This window comes from Haliotis cracherodii, unplaced genomic scaffold, assembly GCF_022045235.1.
Source record: "Haliotis cracherodii isolate W230 unplaced genomic scaffold, xgHalCrac1.p SCAF_16, whole genome shotgun sequence".
Classification (NCBI taxonomy): Eukaryota; Metazoa; Mollusca; class Gastropoda; order Lepetellida; family Haliotidae; genus Haliotis; species Haliotis cracherodii.
Window position 1 is genome coordinate 8,136,620 of NW_027266271.1, and position 19,314 is coordinate 8,155,933.

General features: G+C 41.1%; 1 protein-coding gene across 1 annotated transcript in view; it reads right to left on the minus strand.

Annotated features, from left to right (window-relative positions):
- The window catches only part of LOC139463783 (uncharacterized), an 83,472-nt gene extending 64,391 nt beyond the window's left edge, over positions 1-19,081 (minus strand). The window contains exons 1-6 of the mRNA XM_071245092.1: positions 19,020-19,081; positions 18,589-18,639; positions 15,001-15,045; positions 6,553-6,682; positions 5,667-5,791; positions 2,676-2,849 (exon numbers count right to left, since the gene is read on the minus strand). Coding sequence (XP_071101193.1) covers positions 2,676-2,849; positions 5,667-5,791; positions 6,553-6,682; positions 15,001-15,045; positions 18,589-18,639; positions 19,020-19,071 — 577 coding nt within the window. The 5' untranslated portion in view covers positions 19,072-19,081. The remainder of the gene's footprint in view (positions 1-2,675; positions 2,850-5,666; positions 5,792-6,552; positions 6,683-15,000; positions 15,046-18,588; positions 18,640-19,019) is intronic.
- Positions 19,082-19,314: the final 233 nt, after the last annotated feature.

Sequence of the window (19,314 nt, forward strand, 5' to 3'; positions counted from 1 at the left end):
ACTTGGAGGCGGCAGGTTTCCCACCCCAGAGCTTGACACTTGAATGTGACACGGCGGCGGCAGGCTTTCCAACCCCAGAGCAAGACACCTTCACCTTCAAGTCTGGGTTAGACACAGTGGCGGCAGGCTTTCCAACCCCAGAGCAAGACACCTTCACCTTCAAGTCTGGTTTAGACACGGTGCCGGCAGGCTTTCCTACTCCAGACCTTGACCTTTCAAAACCCAGAGCAAGACACCTTTACCTTCCAGTCTGGGTTAGACTTGGAGGCGGCAGGTTTCCCACCCCAGAGTAAGACACCTTCACCTTCAAGTCTGAGTTAGACATGGTGGCGGCAGGCTTTCCTACTCCAGAGCTTGAGACCAGGATTTGACACGGTTGCGACAGGCTTTCAAAATCCAGAGCATGACACCTACACCTTCAAGTCTGGGTTAGACATGGTGGCGGCAGGCTTTCAAACCCCAGAGGATGACACCTTCACCTTCAAGTCTGGTTTAGACACGGTGGCGGTAGGCTTTTAAACCCCAGAGCATGACACCTTCACCTTCAAGTCTGGGTTAGACATGGTGGCGGCAGGCTTTCCTACTCCAGAGCATGACACCTTCACCTTCAAGTCTGGGTTAGACACGGTGGCGGTAGGCTTTCCCAAACCCAGAGCATGACACCTTCACCTTCAAGTCTGGGTTAGACACGGTGGCGGCATGCTTCAAACCCCAGAGGATGACGCCTTCCCCTTCAAGTCTGGGTTAGACACGGTGGCGACAGGCTTTCAAGACCCAGAGCAAAACACCTTCACTTCAAGTCTGGGTTAGACACGGTGGCGGCAGGCTTTCAAACCCCAGAGCAAGACACATTTACCTTCCAGTCTGGGTTAGACTTGGAGGCGGCAGGTTTCCCACCCCAGAGCTTGACACTTGAATGTGACACGGCGGCGGCAGGCTTTCCAACCCCAGAGCAAGACACCTTCACCTTCAAGTCTGGGTTAGACACAGTGGCGGCAGGCTTTCCAACCCCAGAGCAAGACACCTTCACCTTCAAGTCTGGTTTAGACACGGTGGCGGCAGGCTTTCCTACTCCAGACCTTGACCTTTCAAAACCCAGAGCAAGACACCTTTACCTTCCAGTCTGGGTTAGACTTGGAGGCGGCAGGTTTCCCACCCCAGAGTAAGACACCTTCACCTTCAAGTCTGAGTTAGACATGGTGGCGGCAGGCTTTCCTACTCCAGAGCTTGAGACCAGGATTTGACACGGTTGCGACAGGCTTTCAAAATCCAGAGCATGACACCTACACCTTCAAGTCTGGGTTAGACATGGTGGCGGCAGGCTTTCAAACCCCAGAGGATGACACCTTCACCTTCAAGTCTGGTTTAGACACGGTGGCGGTAGGCTTTTAAACCCCAGAGCATGACACCTTCACCTTCAAGTCTGGGTTAGACATGGTGGCGGCATGCTTTCAAACCCCAGAGCATGACACCTTCAAATTCAAGTCTGGTTTAGACACAGTGGCGGCAGGCTTTTAAACCCCAGAGCATGACACCTTCACCTTCAAGTCTAGGTTAGACATGGTGGCGGCATGCTTTCAAACCCCAGAGGATGACACCTTCACCTTCAAGTCTGGGTTAGACACGGTGGCGGCAGGCTTTCCAACCTAAGAGCAAGACACCTTCACCTTCAAGTCTGAGTTAGATATGGTGGCGGCAGGCTTTCCAACCCCAGAGCATGACACATTCACCTTCCAGTCTGGGTTAGACACGATGGCGGCAGGCTTTCAAACCCCAGAGCAAGACACATTCACCTTCAAGTCTGGGTTAGACTTGGAGGCGGCAGGTTTCCCATCCCAGAGTAAGACACCTTCACCTTCAAGTCTGGGTTAGACATGGTGGCGGCAGGCTTTCCCACCACAGAGCATGACACCTTCACCTTCAAGTCTGGGTTAGACACGGTGGCGGCAGGCTTTCCAACCCAAGAGCATGACACCTTCACCTTCAAGTCTGGGTTAGACTTGGAGGCGGCAGGTTTCCCATCCCAGAGTAAGACACCTTCACCTTCAAGCCCGGGTTAGATATGGTGGCGACAGGCTTTCCAACCCCGGAGCAATGACACCTGCACCTTTAAATCTTCCTTGTCGATGTTGATCATGTGGCAGACTTCCAGGCATTCATTAATCTTGAAATAATGTAGGGGTGCAGAGGGCACAGCTTGAACTTAGTGTGCATAATAAATCCCTGCACCTGTAACACGTTGGCCGAGTGAGTATCCCCGATGACTTGGGCAAGCCTGCATCAAAGAGACGTAGAGTCCATCTCCACAATATGCTCAAATAACAATCTACTTACGTGATTATCTTCTCTGAAGAAAAACCACATAAGTACTTCATATGTACCATAAAGTGTCAGTTTAAATGGAAAACCTTACAAATTACAGTGTGGGCTAAACTCTCTGAAGATATATTCAGTGTCACAGGAACGAAATGACATAGGGTTATGCTAAAGACTAAATGGGAATAGCTCACATTGAAAAGGACGTCATATGAAAATCATAAGGATTACATGTGATGACAGCCAAAATATGGAAAAGTTATGGCTATGATCTAATAGAGGTATGGTGTTCAAAGGAATTCTGGGGTGCACAGCTGTAGCTATTTTAGTCCTCTAAATTGTTCTTTCGGTGTACCTACCTTGACACTTAGGTATGTCAGAGCTCCATTTCTCGCTTACCAAGCAGTCGATTTGAGATGCCCCAATCAATTTGTAACCCTCTTCACATCTGAATGAACATCTCCCACCATAGATGTAAAGATCACACGTAACATCCCCATTCCGTATATAATGAGGTGGACGGCATTCCTTCACTGAAAATATTCAATTCAATGAGCATTTTAATTACACTGATTTAAATTCAAGGTATGCAACAACAAAAAGTACTATAAATTTGGAGATTCTTATTTCCTATATCTCAAATTTGCTTAGAAATTCAACAACACTAGAAAGGTCAAATCATTCTATCACTTGTAGGTATTCTTTGGCATAAAAATTGCAGGAAAGAAAGAATCCTGACAATAACATGGCAAGGACCGTTGCTCATGCCATACACTGTTTTTGTTGTTTTCCGAATGAAGTTTTTTCTTCTGAAGTATTCAACTAGATATGTATTAAATACAGTCTATGATGGCCACCATTGAGTTTTACAGTCAAACACTATTGTTTTGAAGTTGAACGGACGGACCTATGAAAATACTTTGACTTATGCAAGGTTAGAAAATAATCACTTAAGAAGAAATACGCAGGGACCAAGCTTTTACTTTGCGACAACCGTAAGTTCGACACATCAAAGTTCGACTCAACGTTGTTTGACTGTATTTCCAAAACATATTGTTTAACTTGTACAACATTGAAAACTTTAAGACAGAATTGAAAAATGTGTGATATCCTGGTCCATTGAGTTACCATATCATTGCTTTTTACATTTAATTTAATGTAAACCTTTGGTATGATATAAAACCTAATGATAGTCTGCAATCCAACTATCCAGCTCATGTTGCCTTACATACGCCAAGAACTGATGACATCAGGGAGGACCAACTGGAAGTAGGTGTTTGTTTCGTCATCTGTACAACCATCTGTACAACCATCTGTACAACCATCTGTGCAACCATCTGTACATCTGTACAACCATCTAAACAACCACCTTTACAACAATCTGTACAACCATCTGTACAACCATCTGTACAACCATCTTTACAACCATCTGTACAGTCATCTTTACAACCATCTGTACAACCATCTATACATCAATACAACCATCTTGTATAACCATCTGTAAAACCATCTGTACAACCATCTGTACAAAAATCTGAACAACCATCTTTACAACCATCTGTACAACCATCTGTACAACCATCTGAACAACCATCTGAATAACCATCTGTACAACCATCTGAACAACCATCTAAATAACCATCTGGACAACCACCTTTACAACCATCTGTACAACCATCTGTATAAACATCTCTACAACCATCTGTACAACCATCTTTACATCCATCTGTACAACCATCTGTACAACCATATGTACAACCATCTGAACAACCATCTGAACAACCATGTGTACAACCATCTTTACAACCATCTGAACAACCATCTGTACAACCATCTTTACAACCATCTGTACAACCATCTGTACAACCATCTGTACAACCATCTGTACAGCCATCTTTACAACCATCTGTACAACCATCTATACATCAATACAACCATCTTGTATAACCATCTGTACAACCATCTGTACAACCATCTTTACAACCATCTTTACAACCATCTGTACAACCATCTGTACAACCATCTTTACAACCATCTGTACAACCATCTGTACAACCATTTGAACAACCATCTTAAGAACCATATGTACAACCATCTGAACAACCATCTGAACAACCATCTGTACAACCATCTGAACAACCATCTGAATAACCATCTGGACAACCATCTGAACAACCATCTGAATAACCATCTGGACAACCATCTGAATAACCATCTGAATATCCATCTGAACAACCATCTGAACAACCATGTGTACAACCATCTTTACAACCATCTGAACAACCATCTGTACAACCATCTTTACAACCATCTGTACAACATCTGTACAACCATCTGTGCAACATCTGTACAACCATCTGTACAACATCTGTACAACCATCTGTACAACCATCTGAAAACCATATGTACACCATCTGTACAACCATCAGTGCAACCATCTGTACAACCATCTGAACAACCATCTGTACAACCATCTGAAGAACCATCTCTACAACCATCTGAACAACCATCTGTACAATCATTTGTACAACAATCTGTACAAACATCTGTACAACATCAGTACAACATCTGTACAACATCTGTACAACCATATGTACAACAATCTGTACAACATCTGTACAACCATCTGTACAACCATCTTTGTAAAGCGTGTCACATGTGATATTCACCTGCTTTATGTTGATCCACTAAAAGAATCCATCACATTTTACCAAATATGCACTTGTGTTTTCATTTGTGTGTGTGTGTGTGGAGGGGGGGGGGGGGGGGGGCAGTAGGGGGAGGATACAGCTTTACTGCCTTGGGAATTAAGTTTAGAATGTGTCATTTGATAAACCATGACTGAGGTAGGTAGTGTTCACTTTACTTCATAAATATGTTTGGAGGTATATAGCTCATTTCTAAAAAAAATAGATTTTACCATCTTTATCATGGAGCTAGCAAATGTTCTTTGTCAATTTTGTTTATATGTTGGAAATTGTAGAGAGTGAGTTGAGTTGTTTTGTATTTCAGTCATAAAATGGTGGGTCATCTTAAGCAATTTGTAGTGCATCAGGCAACTGCGACACCTGTATGGCTTAAAAGTGTAAATACAGAGATACATGGCTGGCTTTGAACATAACCTATGCCTTTTTCATACATATGTTCTCAATTTTACACTCAAATTATTTCCTGAATAAAGTTGATTTCATCAAGTAATTTTCCCTATCCTAAATAACTAGCCTATTCTTCCCTGACTACACTATAATTTAAGACTCTCCGTACCCTTCACATAAAACGTCATCATACAGTTAGGAGATAGGTCTCCACTGTCCTCCCTTGATTACACTATAAGTGAAGACTCTCCGTACCCTCGACATAAAAATTAATCATGCAGTAAGCAGATAGGCCTCCACTGTCCGTCACTGTGTATGCTACAGCATGGCTTCCACGTCCAAACTTGGATCCTGACCCCTTGCCACTCTTCAGCACAGCTCTGCAAGGTCAAGTGAACAATCAGAAATATTCAAGTAATATATCATCGGCCTGTAATGATTAAAATTGAGTCTGGCCCTGACATACCAAATGTTGATCGCATGAGCACAAATCCACTCTTTCTTGTCTACAATATTGGTCAGTGATTTAAATTTAAAGCTGCTTTAATTACACCTCACAAGAAAATATCAATGTTAATTTCCTTAAGTAAGAAATGTGTTCTGAAACTATTTCATGTTACTATATAATAATTAATTGTAACCACTCGTTCCCCCACTGTCACAAATATTTGAATACACAATGCCATTTAGAAAGTGGTCAAATGTAACAAATGTTATATCTGGGATAACGCTTTCTTAGAAAAGTACAATTTGTAGTACTTTGCGGTTGAGTATCACTTGGGATTCGAATCCACACCCTCAGAGTGAGCTACCAATTCGCCACCACACACAGTCAGCGATCACCGAACCTTCCACAAAATGACAACTGGTAGTCCAGATCACGTACATTGTGCATCCTTCTGATAAGTGTAGATGGCCATATAGAAAGTTTTCAAATGTAACAAATGTTACAAATGTTACAAATGTTACAGATGTAACAATAGTCAAATGTGCTAACACAGATTGTATTGGGTGTTTTTTTTAAGCGAACCATTGGTAGATTGGGAGAAAACGTGTGTACAGCTGGTTGCTGTTTCCGGCTTTTACAGACTGGTCGCCTTATAGGTGGATCGCGTTGTGAACATCGATATACGGTACTCACGTCGAGCTTGAATCTTCGGGGTCACTGGCTGTAGGTGTAGACCAGTGTACTGAAGTTGTCGTCTTTCTTTTGTCAGCAACCCAATTGCCTTTAATAGTTGGGCATGTTATGGAAGGTGGTTCATTTGCGGCTGAAAAAGATTATATTGTTGGTGTAATTGTGTAGACAGATGCCATTTTCACCAACATATTTTACATCTTCTCTCAAAATGCTGTTATGTACCAATGAACTAAGAAAGAACTTGATCTAACATTACAACGGGGTACAAAATTTTATAGGACTAGAATATCCATTTACACATCAATAATTCGCATTTCAAATACGATAATGGTAATGATCTGGGTTTAACAAGTGCATTTATATACTTATATTACATTTACCACTGCATCAGGTACTTCGTCATGTATCTTTATGGGAATTAACAAGTTTCTGTTGCATATTCCCGAACAGTATTTTCACATATTTTCACAAGTTTTAAACCTACGTTCTTCCCTCTTCCAAGTAAATTATTCCATTATCAGTGCATAGTTTAATGTGTGCTGTAAGGGTATCTATTATGCAGGAGCTGGTTACTAATTTCAACATTGTTTTTTTACCAATTGAAATCTAAAACAATTCAGGAATGCTACAGAGCCTTGTGGCTCCATTATTTTATTTGCACAATCATGCAGCATTCTTGTTAAACCTAAAGATGTTATAATAAGGTCAAGATCACAATACAGTCAAACAACACTGTGTTGAACTTTGATGTGTCAAACGAACGGTTGTCTCAAAATGAAAGCTTGGTCCCTGTGTACTCCTTCTTTAATTATTATTTTCGGATAACTTGAAGTTTTTAAGTAGGTCCCTATAACTTTGACAAAACAGTGTTTGACGTCAATAAGTGTTTTGCAAGGCACAAGTAACATCCTTTAAATATATTTCCTTGGTGGCAACTAACGACCATTCTCATGACATCAGTATAGGGCTACTCAAGGAGGCACACATGGAATTGCAGATGTACTCCCAAACTGGGTTTGACATCATCAGACCAGAAGTCCTTATACCTTTCTTCATCCATTATGCACTATTGGCACATGAGGTTAAATACCCATTTTAATAATTTCAAACATTGGGAAATATAACTTAAAATGTATCTATTATCTATGCACCATGACACAGAAATTGAAAATCCAGGAGGGCGTGGACGGTAGCCTGTAGTGCCGAAGGGCATGGACCATAATCTGTAGTGCAGAACGACATGGACCATAATCTGTAGTGCAGAATGGCATGGACGGTAGTATGTAGTGCAAAAGGACATGGACCATAATCTGTAGTGCAGAACGACATGGACCATAATCTGTAGTGCAGAATGGCATGGACGTTAGTATGAAGTGCAGAAGGGTATGGACGGTAATATGTAGTGCAGAACGACATGGACCATAATCTGTAGTGCAGAATGGCATGGACGGTAGTATGTAGTGCAGAAGGACATGGACCATAATCTGTAGAGCAAAACGACATGTACCGTAATCTGTAGTGCAGAACGACGTGGACCATACACTGTAGTTGAGAATAGCATGGACTGTAATATGTAGTGCAGTAGGGTATGGACCATAATCGGTAGTGCAGAAGGGTTTTGACCATAATCTGTAGTGCAGAATGGCATGGACAATAATTTGTAGTGCAGAAGGACATGGACCATAATCTGTAGTGCAGAAGGATATGGACCATAATCTGCAGCGCAGAAGGGTATGGACCATAAGCTGTAGTGCAAAACGACATGTACCGTAACGTGTAGTGCAGAACGACATGGACCATAATCTGAAGTGCAGAATGGCATGGACGGTAGTATGTAGTGCAGAAGGGTATGGACCAAAATATGTTGTGCAAAACGGCATGTACCGTAATCTGTAGTGCAAAACGGCATGTACCATAATCTGTAGTGCAGAATGGCACGGACGGCAATATGTAGTGGAGAAGGACATGGTCCATAATCTGTACTGCAGAACGACATGGACCATAATCTGTAGTGCAGAATGGCATGGACGGTAGTTTGTAGTGCAGAAGGGTATGGACCAAAATCTGTAGTGCAGGACGGCATGTACCGTAATCTGTAGTGCAGAACGGCATGTACCGTAATCTGAAGTGCAGAATGGCATGGGCGGTAATATGTAGTGCAGAAGGACATGGACCATAATCTGTAGTGCAGTTCGACATAGACCATAATCGGTAGTGCAGAATGGTATGGGCGGTAATATGTAGTGCAGAACGACATGGACCATAATCGGTAGAGCAGAAGGGTATGGACCATAATCTGTAGTGCAAAACGGCATGTACCGTAACCTGTAGTGCAGAACGACATGGACCATACTCTGTAGTTGAGAATGGCATGGACTGTAATATGTAGTGCAGTAGGGTATGGACCATAATCGGTAGTGCAGAAGGGTTTTGATCATAATCTGTAGTGCAGAAGGGCATGGACAATAATCTGTAGTGCAGAAGGACATGGACCATAATCTGTAGTGCACAACGAAGTGGACCATAATCTGTAGTGCAGAATGACATGGACGGTCATACGTAGTGCAGAACGACATGGACCATAATCTGTAGTGCAGAAGGACATGGACCATTATCTGTAGTGTAGAACGACATGGACCATAAACTGTAGTGCAGAATAGCATGGACGGTAATATGTAGTGCAGACGGGTATGGAACATAATAGGTAGTGCAGAAGGGTGTTGACAATAATCTGTAGTGCAGAACGACATGGACCATAATCTGTGGTGCAGAACGACATGGACCATAATCTGTAGTGCAGAACGGCATGGGCGGTAATATGTAGTGCAGAAGGGTATGGAACATAATAGGTAGTGCAGAAGGGTGTTGACAATAATCTGTAGTGCAGACCGACATGGACCATAATCTGTAGTGCAGAACGACATGGACCATAATCTGTAGTGCAGAACGGCATGGACGGTAAAATGTAGTGCAGAAGGGTATGGACCATAATAGGTAGTGCAGAAGGGTGTTGACCATAATCTGTAGTGCAGAAGGACATGGACCATAATCTGTAATGCAGAAGGGTGTTGACCATAATCTGTAGTGCAGAAGGGTGTGGGTCATAATCTGTAGTACAGAAGAGTATGAGCCACCATTTATAGTGCAGAACGACATGGGCCATAATCTGTAGTGCAGAAGGGAGTGGACCATAATCTGTAGTGCAGAACGACATGGACCATAATCTGTAGTGCAGAACGGCATGGACGGTAAAATGTAATGAAGAAGGGTATAGACCATAATAGGTAGTGCAGGAGGGTGTTGACCATAATCTGTAGTGCAGAAGGACATGGACCATAATCTGTAGTGCAGAAGGGTGTGGGTCATAATCTGTAGTACAGAAGAGTATGAGCCACCATTTATAGTGCAGAAGGACATGGGCCATAATCTGTAGTGCAGAAGGGAGTGGACCATAATCTGTAGTGCAGAACGACATGGACCATAATCTGTAGTGCAGAACGGCATGGACGGTAAAATGTAATGAAGAAGGGTATAGACCATAATAGGTAGTGCAGGAGGGTGTTGACCATAATCTGTAGTGCAGAAGGACATGGACCATAATCTGTAGTGCAGAAGGGTGTGGGTCATAATCTGTAGTACAGAAGGGCATGGACAATAATCTATTGTCCAGAAGGGAATGGATCATAATCTGAAGTGCAGAAGTAAGTGGACCATAGTCTGTAGTGCAGGATGACATGGGCCATAATCTGTAATGCAGAAGTTAGTGGATCATAATCTGTAGTGCAGAAGGGCATGGACCATAATCAGTAGTGCAGAATGGCATGGACCATAATCTGTATGCAGAATGGTATGGAACATAATCTGTAGTGCAGAAGGGTGTGGGTCATAATCTGTAGTACAGAAGGGCATGGACAATAATCTATTGTCCAGAAGGGAATGGATCATAATCTGAAGTGCAGAAGTAAGTGGACCATAGTCTGTAGTGCAGGATGACATGGGCCATAATCTGTAATGCAGAAGTTAGTGGATCATAATCTGTAGTGCAGAAGGGCATGGACCATAATCAGTAGTGCAGAATGGCATGGACCATAATCTGTATGCAGAATGGTATGGAACATAATCTGTAGTGCAAAAGGGCCTGGACCGTAATCTGTAGTGCAGAAGGGCATGGGCCATAATCTATAGTGCAGAACGGCATGGACTATAATCTGTAGTGCAGAAGGATGTGGATCATAATCTGTAGTACAGAAGAGTATGAGCCATCATTTATAGTGCAGAAGGACATGGGCCATAATCTGCAGTGCAGAAGGGAGTGGACCATAATCTGTAGTGCAGAACGGCATGGACGGTAATATGTAGTGCAGAAGGGTGTTGACCATAATCTGTAGTGTGGAAGGGCATGGACCATAATCTGAAGCGCAGGAGGGCATGGACCATAAACTGTAGTGCAGAAGGGTGTGGATCATAATCTGTAGTACAGAAGGGCATAGACTATAATCTGTAGTGCAAAACGGCATGTACCGTAATATGTAGTGCAGAAGGGCATGGACCATATTCTGAAGTGCAGGAGGGCATGGACCATAATCTGTAGTGCAGAATGGCATGGGCCATAATCTGTAGTGCAGAATGGTATGAAACATAATCTGTAGTGCAAAAGGGCATGGACCGTAATCTGTAGTGCAGAAGGGCATGGGCCATAATCTATAGTGCAGAACGGCATGGACCAGAATCTATAGTGCAGAAGGATGTGGATCATAATCTGTAGTACAGAAGAGTATGGACCATTATCTATAGTGCAGAAGGACATGGACCATAATCTGTAGTGCAGAAGGGAGTGGACTATAATCTGTAGTGCAGAAAGACCAGAATCCTGGACCAACATGTTCACTTTAGTGAGTGAGTGAGTATGGTTTTACGCCGCTTTTAGCAATATTCCAGCAATATCACGGCGGGGGACACCAGAAATGGGCTTCACACATTGTACCCATGTCGGGAATCGAACCCGGGTCTTCGGTGTGACAAGCGAACGCTTTAACCACTAGGCTACCCGACCGCCCCTGTTCACTTTAGAATTACTCAAACCTTATCTTCTAAATAAAACCACACACTTCCATGTAAGCTGCCATCCTAAATTGTGCTCATTCTTTACATTCACAAGCAAATAAAGACAGTCAAAATATACATATTCGTTACACATCTGAAATTAAAACCTAAATCCGTTAAACATGCAAAACAAAATTCATTTATTTTTAAAAAGGAAAAAAAGCTGCAATTAACTTTACAAAGGGCTTGAGGTGATACTTCTCTGAATTGAATTATTCAGTTTGACATACAAGGAGGTCCATTTAGATGGGCTTTTTATTGGCTACACCAAGAATGAAATATATAACCTAAAGCACTGAACCAAAATTCTTCATGGCTTTTGCTTACTTAGCATTCAGACATTTATTAAATGGTCGTATTAAATCATTTCCTATTTTTGAAAACATACTTTCTTATGTTATGTTAAATCAGAAAGTGTAATGGTTGAAGCACTTTTTTTTAGAAAACATATAAGTATTTCCAGTTTGTATAATCTCACTAGAATGTTTGGAAAAGACATTCATGCTGCATAAGAATTTTAAACCAGAGGTCCCAAGGATTCTAGCTCAGATTATAACAAAGGTGTCAGCACTGCCAGTTTGTAACATGTCGCCTCTGGGTTTGGAAAACACTTCTTTCTGCATTTGAAACTTTCAGAAAAATTGAACCATATTTGGGTTATGCTCTGGAAACAAACCCTAACCTGATTGATTTAAATTGTTGTCATGGAAACTGAACAAATTTGTTTCCATTATTCCTAAATAGAAAGGGTACAATTTCATGCCAAGAACGATGCAATGTTTGGTCCAGATATATTGAACGGTCTTTGAGTAATACTCCCGAAGCAAAACATGACGGCAGGACAGCACCTATTCCACCCTCATTACATTTGATAATTTCCATTTTGTTTCAAAAAAAACATTTACCAACTTCAGAAGAATTGCTTGAAAAATTGCACATGGATCTTGAATTGATGTAGAGACCATGAATGGACGTTATTGTCATATTATACTAACCCTCTTAATATATCTTTATGATTCATCTTCCATGCGAATTTTGACCTACCTTTAGTGCCAGAGACTTTTTCAAACACGTCACAATTTCCTCTGACATAATATGTGAGTCATCGAGTGTTCTTAAGCTCCTAGCTTTGGGCGACCTGTCATCTCTACACTCAATGTCATTGAATAAGCCAAGCGATGTTGTGAGTTTTTAATATCGTGTTTATTGAATAAAGTCAAGCGGCAGCACATTTTATAACAGGCGACAGCTTATGAAAGCAGTTTATTTTCAGTATTCTATTTCAGTTTCGAGTTATTTCATGTGGGTAAATAGATTATAAATATGAAAAATTGGGTTGTTTTCGTTATTATGCACAAGACTGCATCCTCTTTATCACCAGGGGTAGCATTTCCCACCGTCTAACGCATTTTCAAGCATTCGAGTCGAAAACACGAAGCGTGCGAATAAATTCACTCGTCAGGGTATCTTCTTTATTATTGTTTTGACATTTTCATGTCAAATGTTTTGGCTACAGGAAACTGTCATGGATTTTCAACCCAAACTACTTTCACATATTACACTGCGTCAGTAATGATTCAAAAGTCAGCGCAGTAAAATATGAAAACCAATAACAAAATGCAGATTGTCGAATTGTTTCTCATGACGTACATGACACCTTTGTATATATTCTCTCCAAAACAAAATAGGGGGAAAGGACTATAGCTGTAAGCTGGCAATGAACAGAACACGTTGGCGGTGTATTGTAAGCGTGAAAAAAGACGATATATAGGGGTGTCTGAGATGAACCATGCCTTGGTGGTCAAACATTCGTATGTCTACGGCGAGACATGGTCCGAATCAATGACCAGAGACCACAAATAATGGTCGTGACTCATAGCTGACCATTGCATTCTGGTGACCTTTTGCTTCTGGAGTAACGATACGTACACGGTGGGCACTTGCGTTATTGTCTTTTAATTCCGGGGTTACGTTTTGGCTGGACTAATGAGTCTATGCATAGTCCAATCAAAATCGAGGGAAAGAAATAGACACCTGGTTCGAAAACAACATGGAATCTATGTGCAGATTTCAATTGATTGCAGGATTTGCAAAACATGTGTACCGTCAACAGGCGTCGACACATATTTTCCAAATCTTTTCATATTTTTATCAAATGATTTGATGCATTTCGCGAGGTAAGACCCGTTTTGTTACAATATAGATCTTGATTATCGATCAGATCGTATTGGCTGGGTGCTGCCATTTTGTTTGAAGCAATTGCAATTAATACGAGAGGTGGAATCTGATTGGTCAAACGGAGGGGCATAGAAAGGACGCCACGAAATATCAGGTAGTTTGGCAAGGGTAAAATATTGACTTTTCTTGTCAGTTAACAACCTTGCCTCAGGATTACCGTCGGTGATGAACCAGTGGCGTCTAGTAAGAATGTGTCGATTAGTTAACGATGCTACAACACGTGGACGCTGAGCACGCAGACGATTTCTAAACGTTTGGCCTCTCACTTGAACTCTGACGGTCGATTTCTAAACTGGTGTTTCTGATTAATCGTTTCTGCACTTGTTGACCTCGGAAGTCATGTGCGGGGCCGATCGTTAACATGTTGTGTCTTCAGAAACATGTTCCAAAATCTGCAAATCACAGTCACATTGAACATATTGGGTACTTCTCGCTTAGTTCTACCAGTTTGAACTGTGTCAATAGCCCTGTAGACAAAGCATTCCCAATCTGATCACAATACACTGCATGAAAGAACGAGTAGAGAGCTTACGTGTTATTGTGGATAATGAAAATCAACAATACAAATGGATCAGAGTGATTTGACGACGTTCCAAAATCAAGACAGGTCCCCTCGCTCTGGTGGAATTGCACGGTCATAGTGTAATGTTTCGGGTGAATGGGTGAGTTCGGTTTTTGTTCCGAAACCCTACTATCTCTGGCAGTCATTTTTCAAAGCAATTTTTTTTCTTCTTCAGATTGATCTTAACAATCATTGTTAATGATTCCATTTTGGAGGGTATAATTGTGATAAACTGAAAAGTTAAAAAAGATAGAAATATATACTAAATACTGCTTCACCACTCGTATGTCTAGTATTAATAATGCTACGATTAAAGTACCGGTACATCATTATTTATTATTATGGGTTTTGATATGGCAATATGATGTCGAATAATATCCGATCTTGTGAACTTTAGATACATTACAGCTGTCACACATACAACAGTTGCTTGTCAAAATTGTGTTATGGGTCAGTGACCGCCATGAACTGAAAATATAGATTGATGTAAGCCGGTGGATACATGGTGCATACAGTTTTGTGCCAAGATGAGAAACTAATTTTACCTGCTCCTCCGTCTCCACCGCCGCAGCTGGTGCATATATCTATTCCTGAAATAAGACGTCATTCAAATGTTATTCACTGTATTCAATGACTACGTCAACATTACACAAAAATGTGACTGATAAACAATGTGATCCCTATGTTGAAGGTAGTTCTACTGTTCGTATAACATGTATAACATACATCACCATGTTTCCACATAGCAATAATCAAGCATGCTGAAATTGAAGGTGAAGTGTGATGAACAAGCACTTATAGATAAACAACATCTTCAGCTGTTCAGCGCTTTGTAAACGTTGAGTTATGTTAGTTTGGGTTTTTTTATTACAGGACATTTATCACAAATAAATATATGTGTACATGAACATTGTGTGTAAATAAACGAAAGGAAGCGTACCATATCCCATTGTCCTATTGTGCACAGTACCTAAAGAAAATGGCGGCATAATTTATTTCGTTATTTAGTTAGGTGTAGCATTTACCAAAGTATTGCTGAATGAACAAAATATAAACTGTTTGAGCCGAGATAGTGAAACACTCAACTCGAGTCAGCCTGCATAGATCGGGCATCAACAGAAATGTTTCCAATTGTATCAACCAACATTTCAATTCTGAAAATCACTCCGTCATTTGCATGAAAGTTGGGATATAAGAGAAAATATACCATCCATCTAATCGCCTTAAATAAAGTCGATCTTATAGATTGTCCAGAGAAAAACATTGGATTCGACTGCTGTGCAAAGCAATGTTAGGTTGATGTTATGACGAAATAAATGACGTTGACAGTCTGTCTAGCCAACGAACTGCCAACTTCAATCTATTGACGAAGGCCAAATGATATCATTCAGTTGGACGATTTGTTGCCTCTCCTTTATGAACCATTAGGACGGCACAAAGTAAAGTGCATGACTATACTCTGTTTCAGACTCCAGCAACTGATGGGTGTGTCTACAAACAGTAAGAGCCCACAATATCGACTAGAGGGTTTAGTTCTTGATATCGCTTTGAAACGTTTGGCCAAACCAGAAACAGAAACCTCTAAATCAGACAAAGACTGCATGTTTTTAATTTTGAAATTTGCAAACAAGGGAATTGATGCCTTCAAATTAATTCAATTTCTCAGACAACAATTAATTTCCCAGGACGTCCTACAATATTTCAAGTTTCAGTAACCACTAACAATTTTATTTTCCTATACGAACACCATTTCATCAAGGTTGTTCAATTATAGGATTTGTTTGTTTGTTGTTTTACGCCGCATTAAGCAATATTCCAGCCATTGGCGGTCTGTAAATAGTCGAGTCTGGACCAGACAATTCAGTGATTAATATCATGAGCATCGATCCACGCAATTAGGATACGATGACATGCATCAACCAAGTCAGCGAACCTGACAACCCGATCCCTTTAGTCGCCTCTTACGACAAGCATAGTCGCCTTTTACGGAAAGCATGGGTTGCTGACGACCAAATCTAACCCGGATCTTCACGGGTGTATCAACATATTAGTATGGTGACAAGAATATGGTCGACATGGTCTGATGATGTTTCTGTAGTTGCTGATACCACATTATAGTTAGAAAACAGAGTGTTGGTTTGGAAAGTATTTTGTGAATTAACTGGCATGAAGGTAAATGTTAAGACAAAGTTTAACAGTGGACCACTGCGACTGGTATCTCCATGATCAGAAGCTTTAGGTGGTGTCATTTTATAGATATTAAGGTTTAGTATTTACACCCAGACTATTTGGACCGAAGCACGATCCTGTCTTGCATCACAAGCACATAGAGCCCTTATGGCAGTAGACGGATATCAAAAGTGAGCAAGTAATATTGACTGTACTGATCTTTTCACGATTTTTGATGCAGTGGTTACACCAATATTGTGCTATGGTCAGACATCTGGGGAACAGTGTATTGTAAAACAGCTAAAAATGTTCAGATACAAATGAGCAAATATTTTTAGAACGTTAGTAAAACTACACACAGTATTATGGTACTGGTAGAGCTTCAGTTGTCAGAGGGGTTCACAAAGTACGTTATCTAGGCTACCAGTTGTCGGACATTCATTTTGGGGAAGCCTCGGTGACTAAGTGGGTTAGAACACTGATTTTGCGTGCTGGCGATTCGGTGCCACACTCTGGCAGTGTGGGTTCGAATCCTGGATGGAACTGAACACCCAAACATACGAGAATTTGTACTTTCCTGAGAAAGTGTTATCTTTATAAGATTTGTTTCATCATTATTATTATGTACAGATTAAAATATAAACTGCAGCAAAGAGGGTTTGGATGATCCTGGCACAGTCAGGCCGGTTAGGCTCATCATCAGCTCAGGGCCATTACCCCGTCTACAAGCAGCCCAGACAGCGAATGGGACTTCTCCCAGGAAGCGGTGTCTATTCAAACCCACCCAGAACTTTTTGGAGAATGTGGAGACTCTCCAACACTGCAGCCTTCTGCATTACCCAGATTGTCAGAAAGGCTGTATTGCTGGTAGCAAAACAGGGTACTCTCCCAATGTCAGTCAACAGATTGGGAGGTACAAAACCTAAGGCACAGAGAACAATGGGGAATCGGACAACTTGGTACTTGGGATGCAAGCGTGACATTTCGAAAGCGAGGTCTGCATATTTATACCATGGTTTTCCTAAATCTTGTCAATCACACTAGTGTCAAAAGGGACAGACAATTCAATAATATAAATGATTTATAACCAAGTCACCGGTAAATATGGGAGGAAATGTGCGTACAGCTAATTGCTATCTCCGGCTTAGTTTACAAGACAAGACAAATACAGACGGTAATATTAATATCTGCATAGAAAACAGCAAAACAGGAAATACAACTGAAATGGTAAATCATCATGTCTAGTGATGTTTTGTCGCAAATTACACACCTTCATTGACCAAGTTTCTAAGATTCTGTTCGTTGCCCTTTACCTGAAAGATGTACTTTTTTACCGCACTTAATACTCACAATATCTGTGTAATCTCAGCATGTGGGGATTAACGAAGGGAATTAACTCTCGACATTCAAACATTGGGTAAGGTTGTTTACAAGACTAAGCAAGGTTTCAGGTCAGAGCATCTGCGCATGTGTCGTGCATCTTAACCGCTGTCAGGAGAAAAAAAGAAGGCCTCCCCATGTATGAATTACGCTCAAGGGCACGACAATGATAGTCGACTGCTGAGGCCTGTCCCTCAGTATGAGGTCTCTGATTGTACATATTATTATTTTAAAATGCCTGAAAAAGACTATATTAAAAATATTATGGTGCAGCCGTCAAAACGAGGACGTTTATTGTTATTTGATAAGCTCTGATTGACCAATCAGAATCGCGTAATGTTCAAATTTCCATATCCATATAACACATTATACACACTGGAAATATATGATGGCAGTAACTGTTGCTGGGGCTATCTGGACATGGAGTGAAGTGTCTGCTTCTGTTTAAGCAAGTGCATGCAAACACCTTTTTAATTCTCACAGAGAAGTTCAGCATAAGATGTCATTTACATTTTACCATGACAATTATCGACTGCACTCTTTAATAATTTGATAATACAATATCATGTATCCATTCTACTCACCACATAACACTACAAGGAGACATTGTAAGTACATCCTGGGGATGTTCTTTTCTGAAACATAAAGGAAGTTTGTAAAGGTAACAGAACATTGACCTGTATCTAAAATCAGTACTACTGGCTAGAGGCTAGATATATCTTCCACACGTCGCAATTGGCTTTTCGTTTGCCCGTCTTCATTCCACTAGTTTGGAAATAGAAGAAATACACCTGATAAGCACCTTGGTAGAAAATACTCACAGAAAAGACACACAGTCGTGCACATTTAGACATTTAGCTCACCCGAAGTATGCCTAGTTTTCTACAACATGCCACGACCATTATTAACAACATGGGTTCCTGACAACACTTGCAAATACTGAAACTATAAACTGTTTAAATGTCACCGATGTAATACACCCAAACCAGAAAAATTCTACACAAGGAAATCTCACCTGCCCCAATGGTTGCTGTTCGAGTTGTGTATCTGGAATGGTAGAGGTTCATTATATCATATGGCGACCAGTATCAAATTTTGTTTCCAAGAATTGCATGCCGGACAAACAACATCTGGCAGTGGTTAGACTGATATGTCCATTTAACACTGATGATAACATGAAGCATCATATTTCACATGCCGCAAGAAAACAGGATGCACTTTTTGTGAAGTTATGGGTATTAATTTCATGTTGTTTGTATTTGATTCCTTTCCTCGGAAATGATGTAAATAAAAGGGAGTCCCCCGTTCCT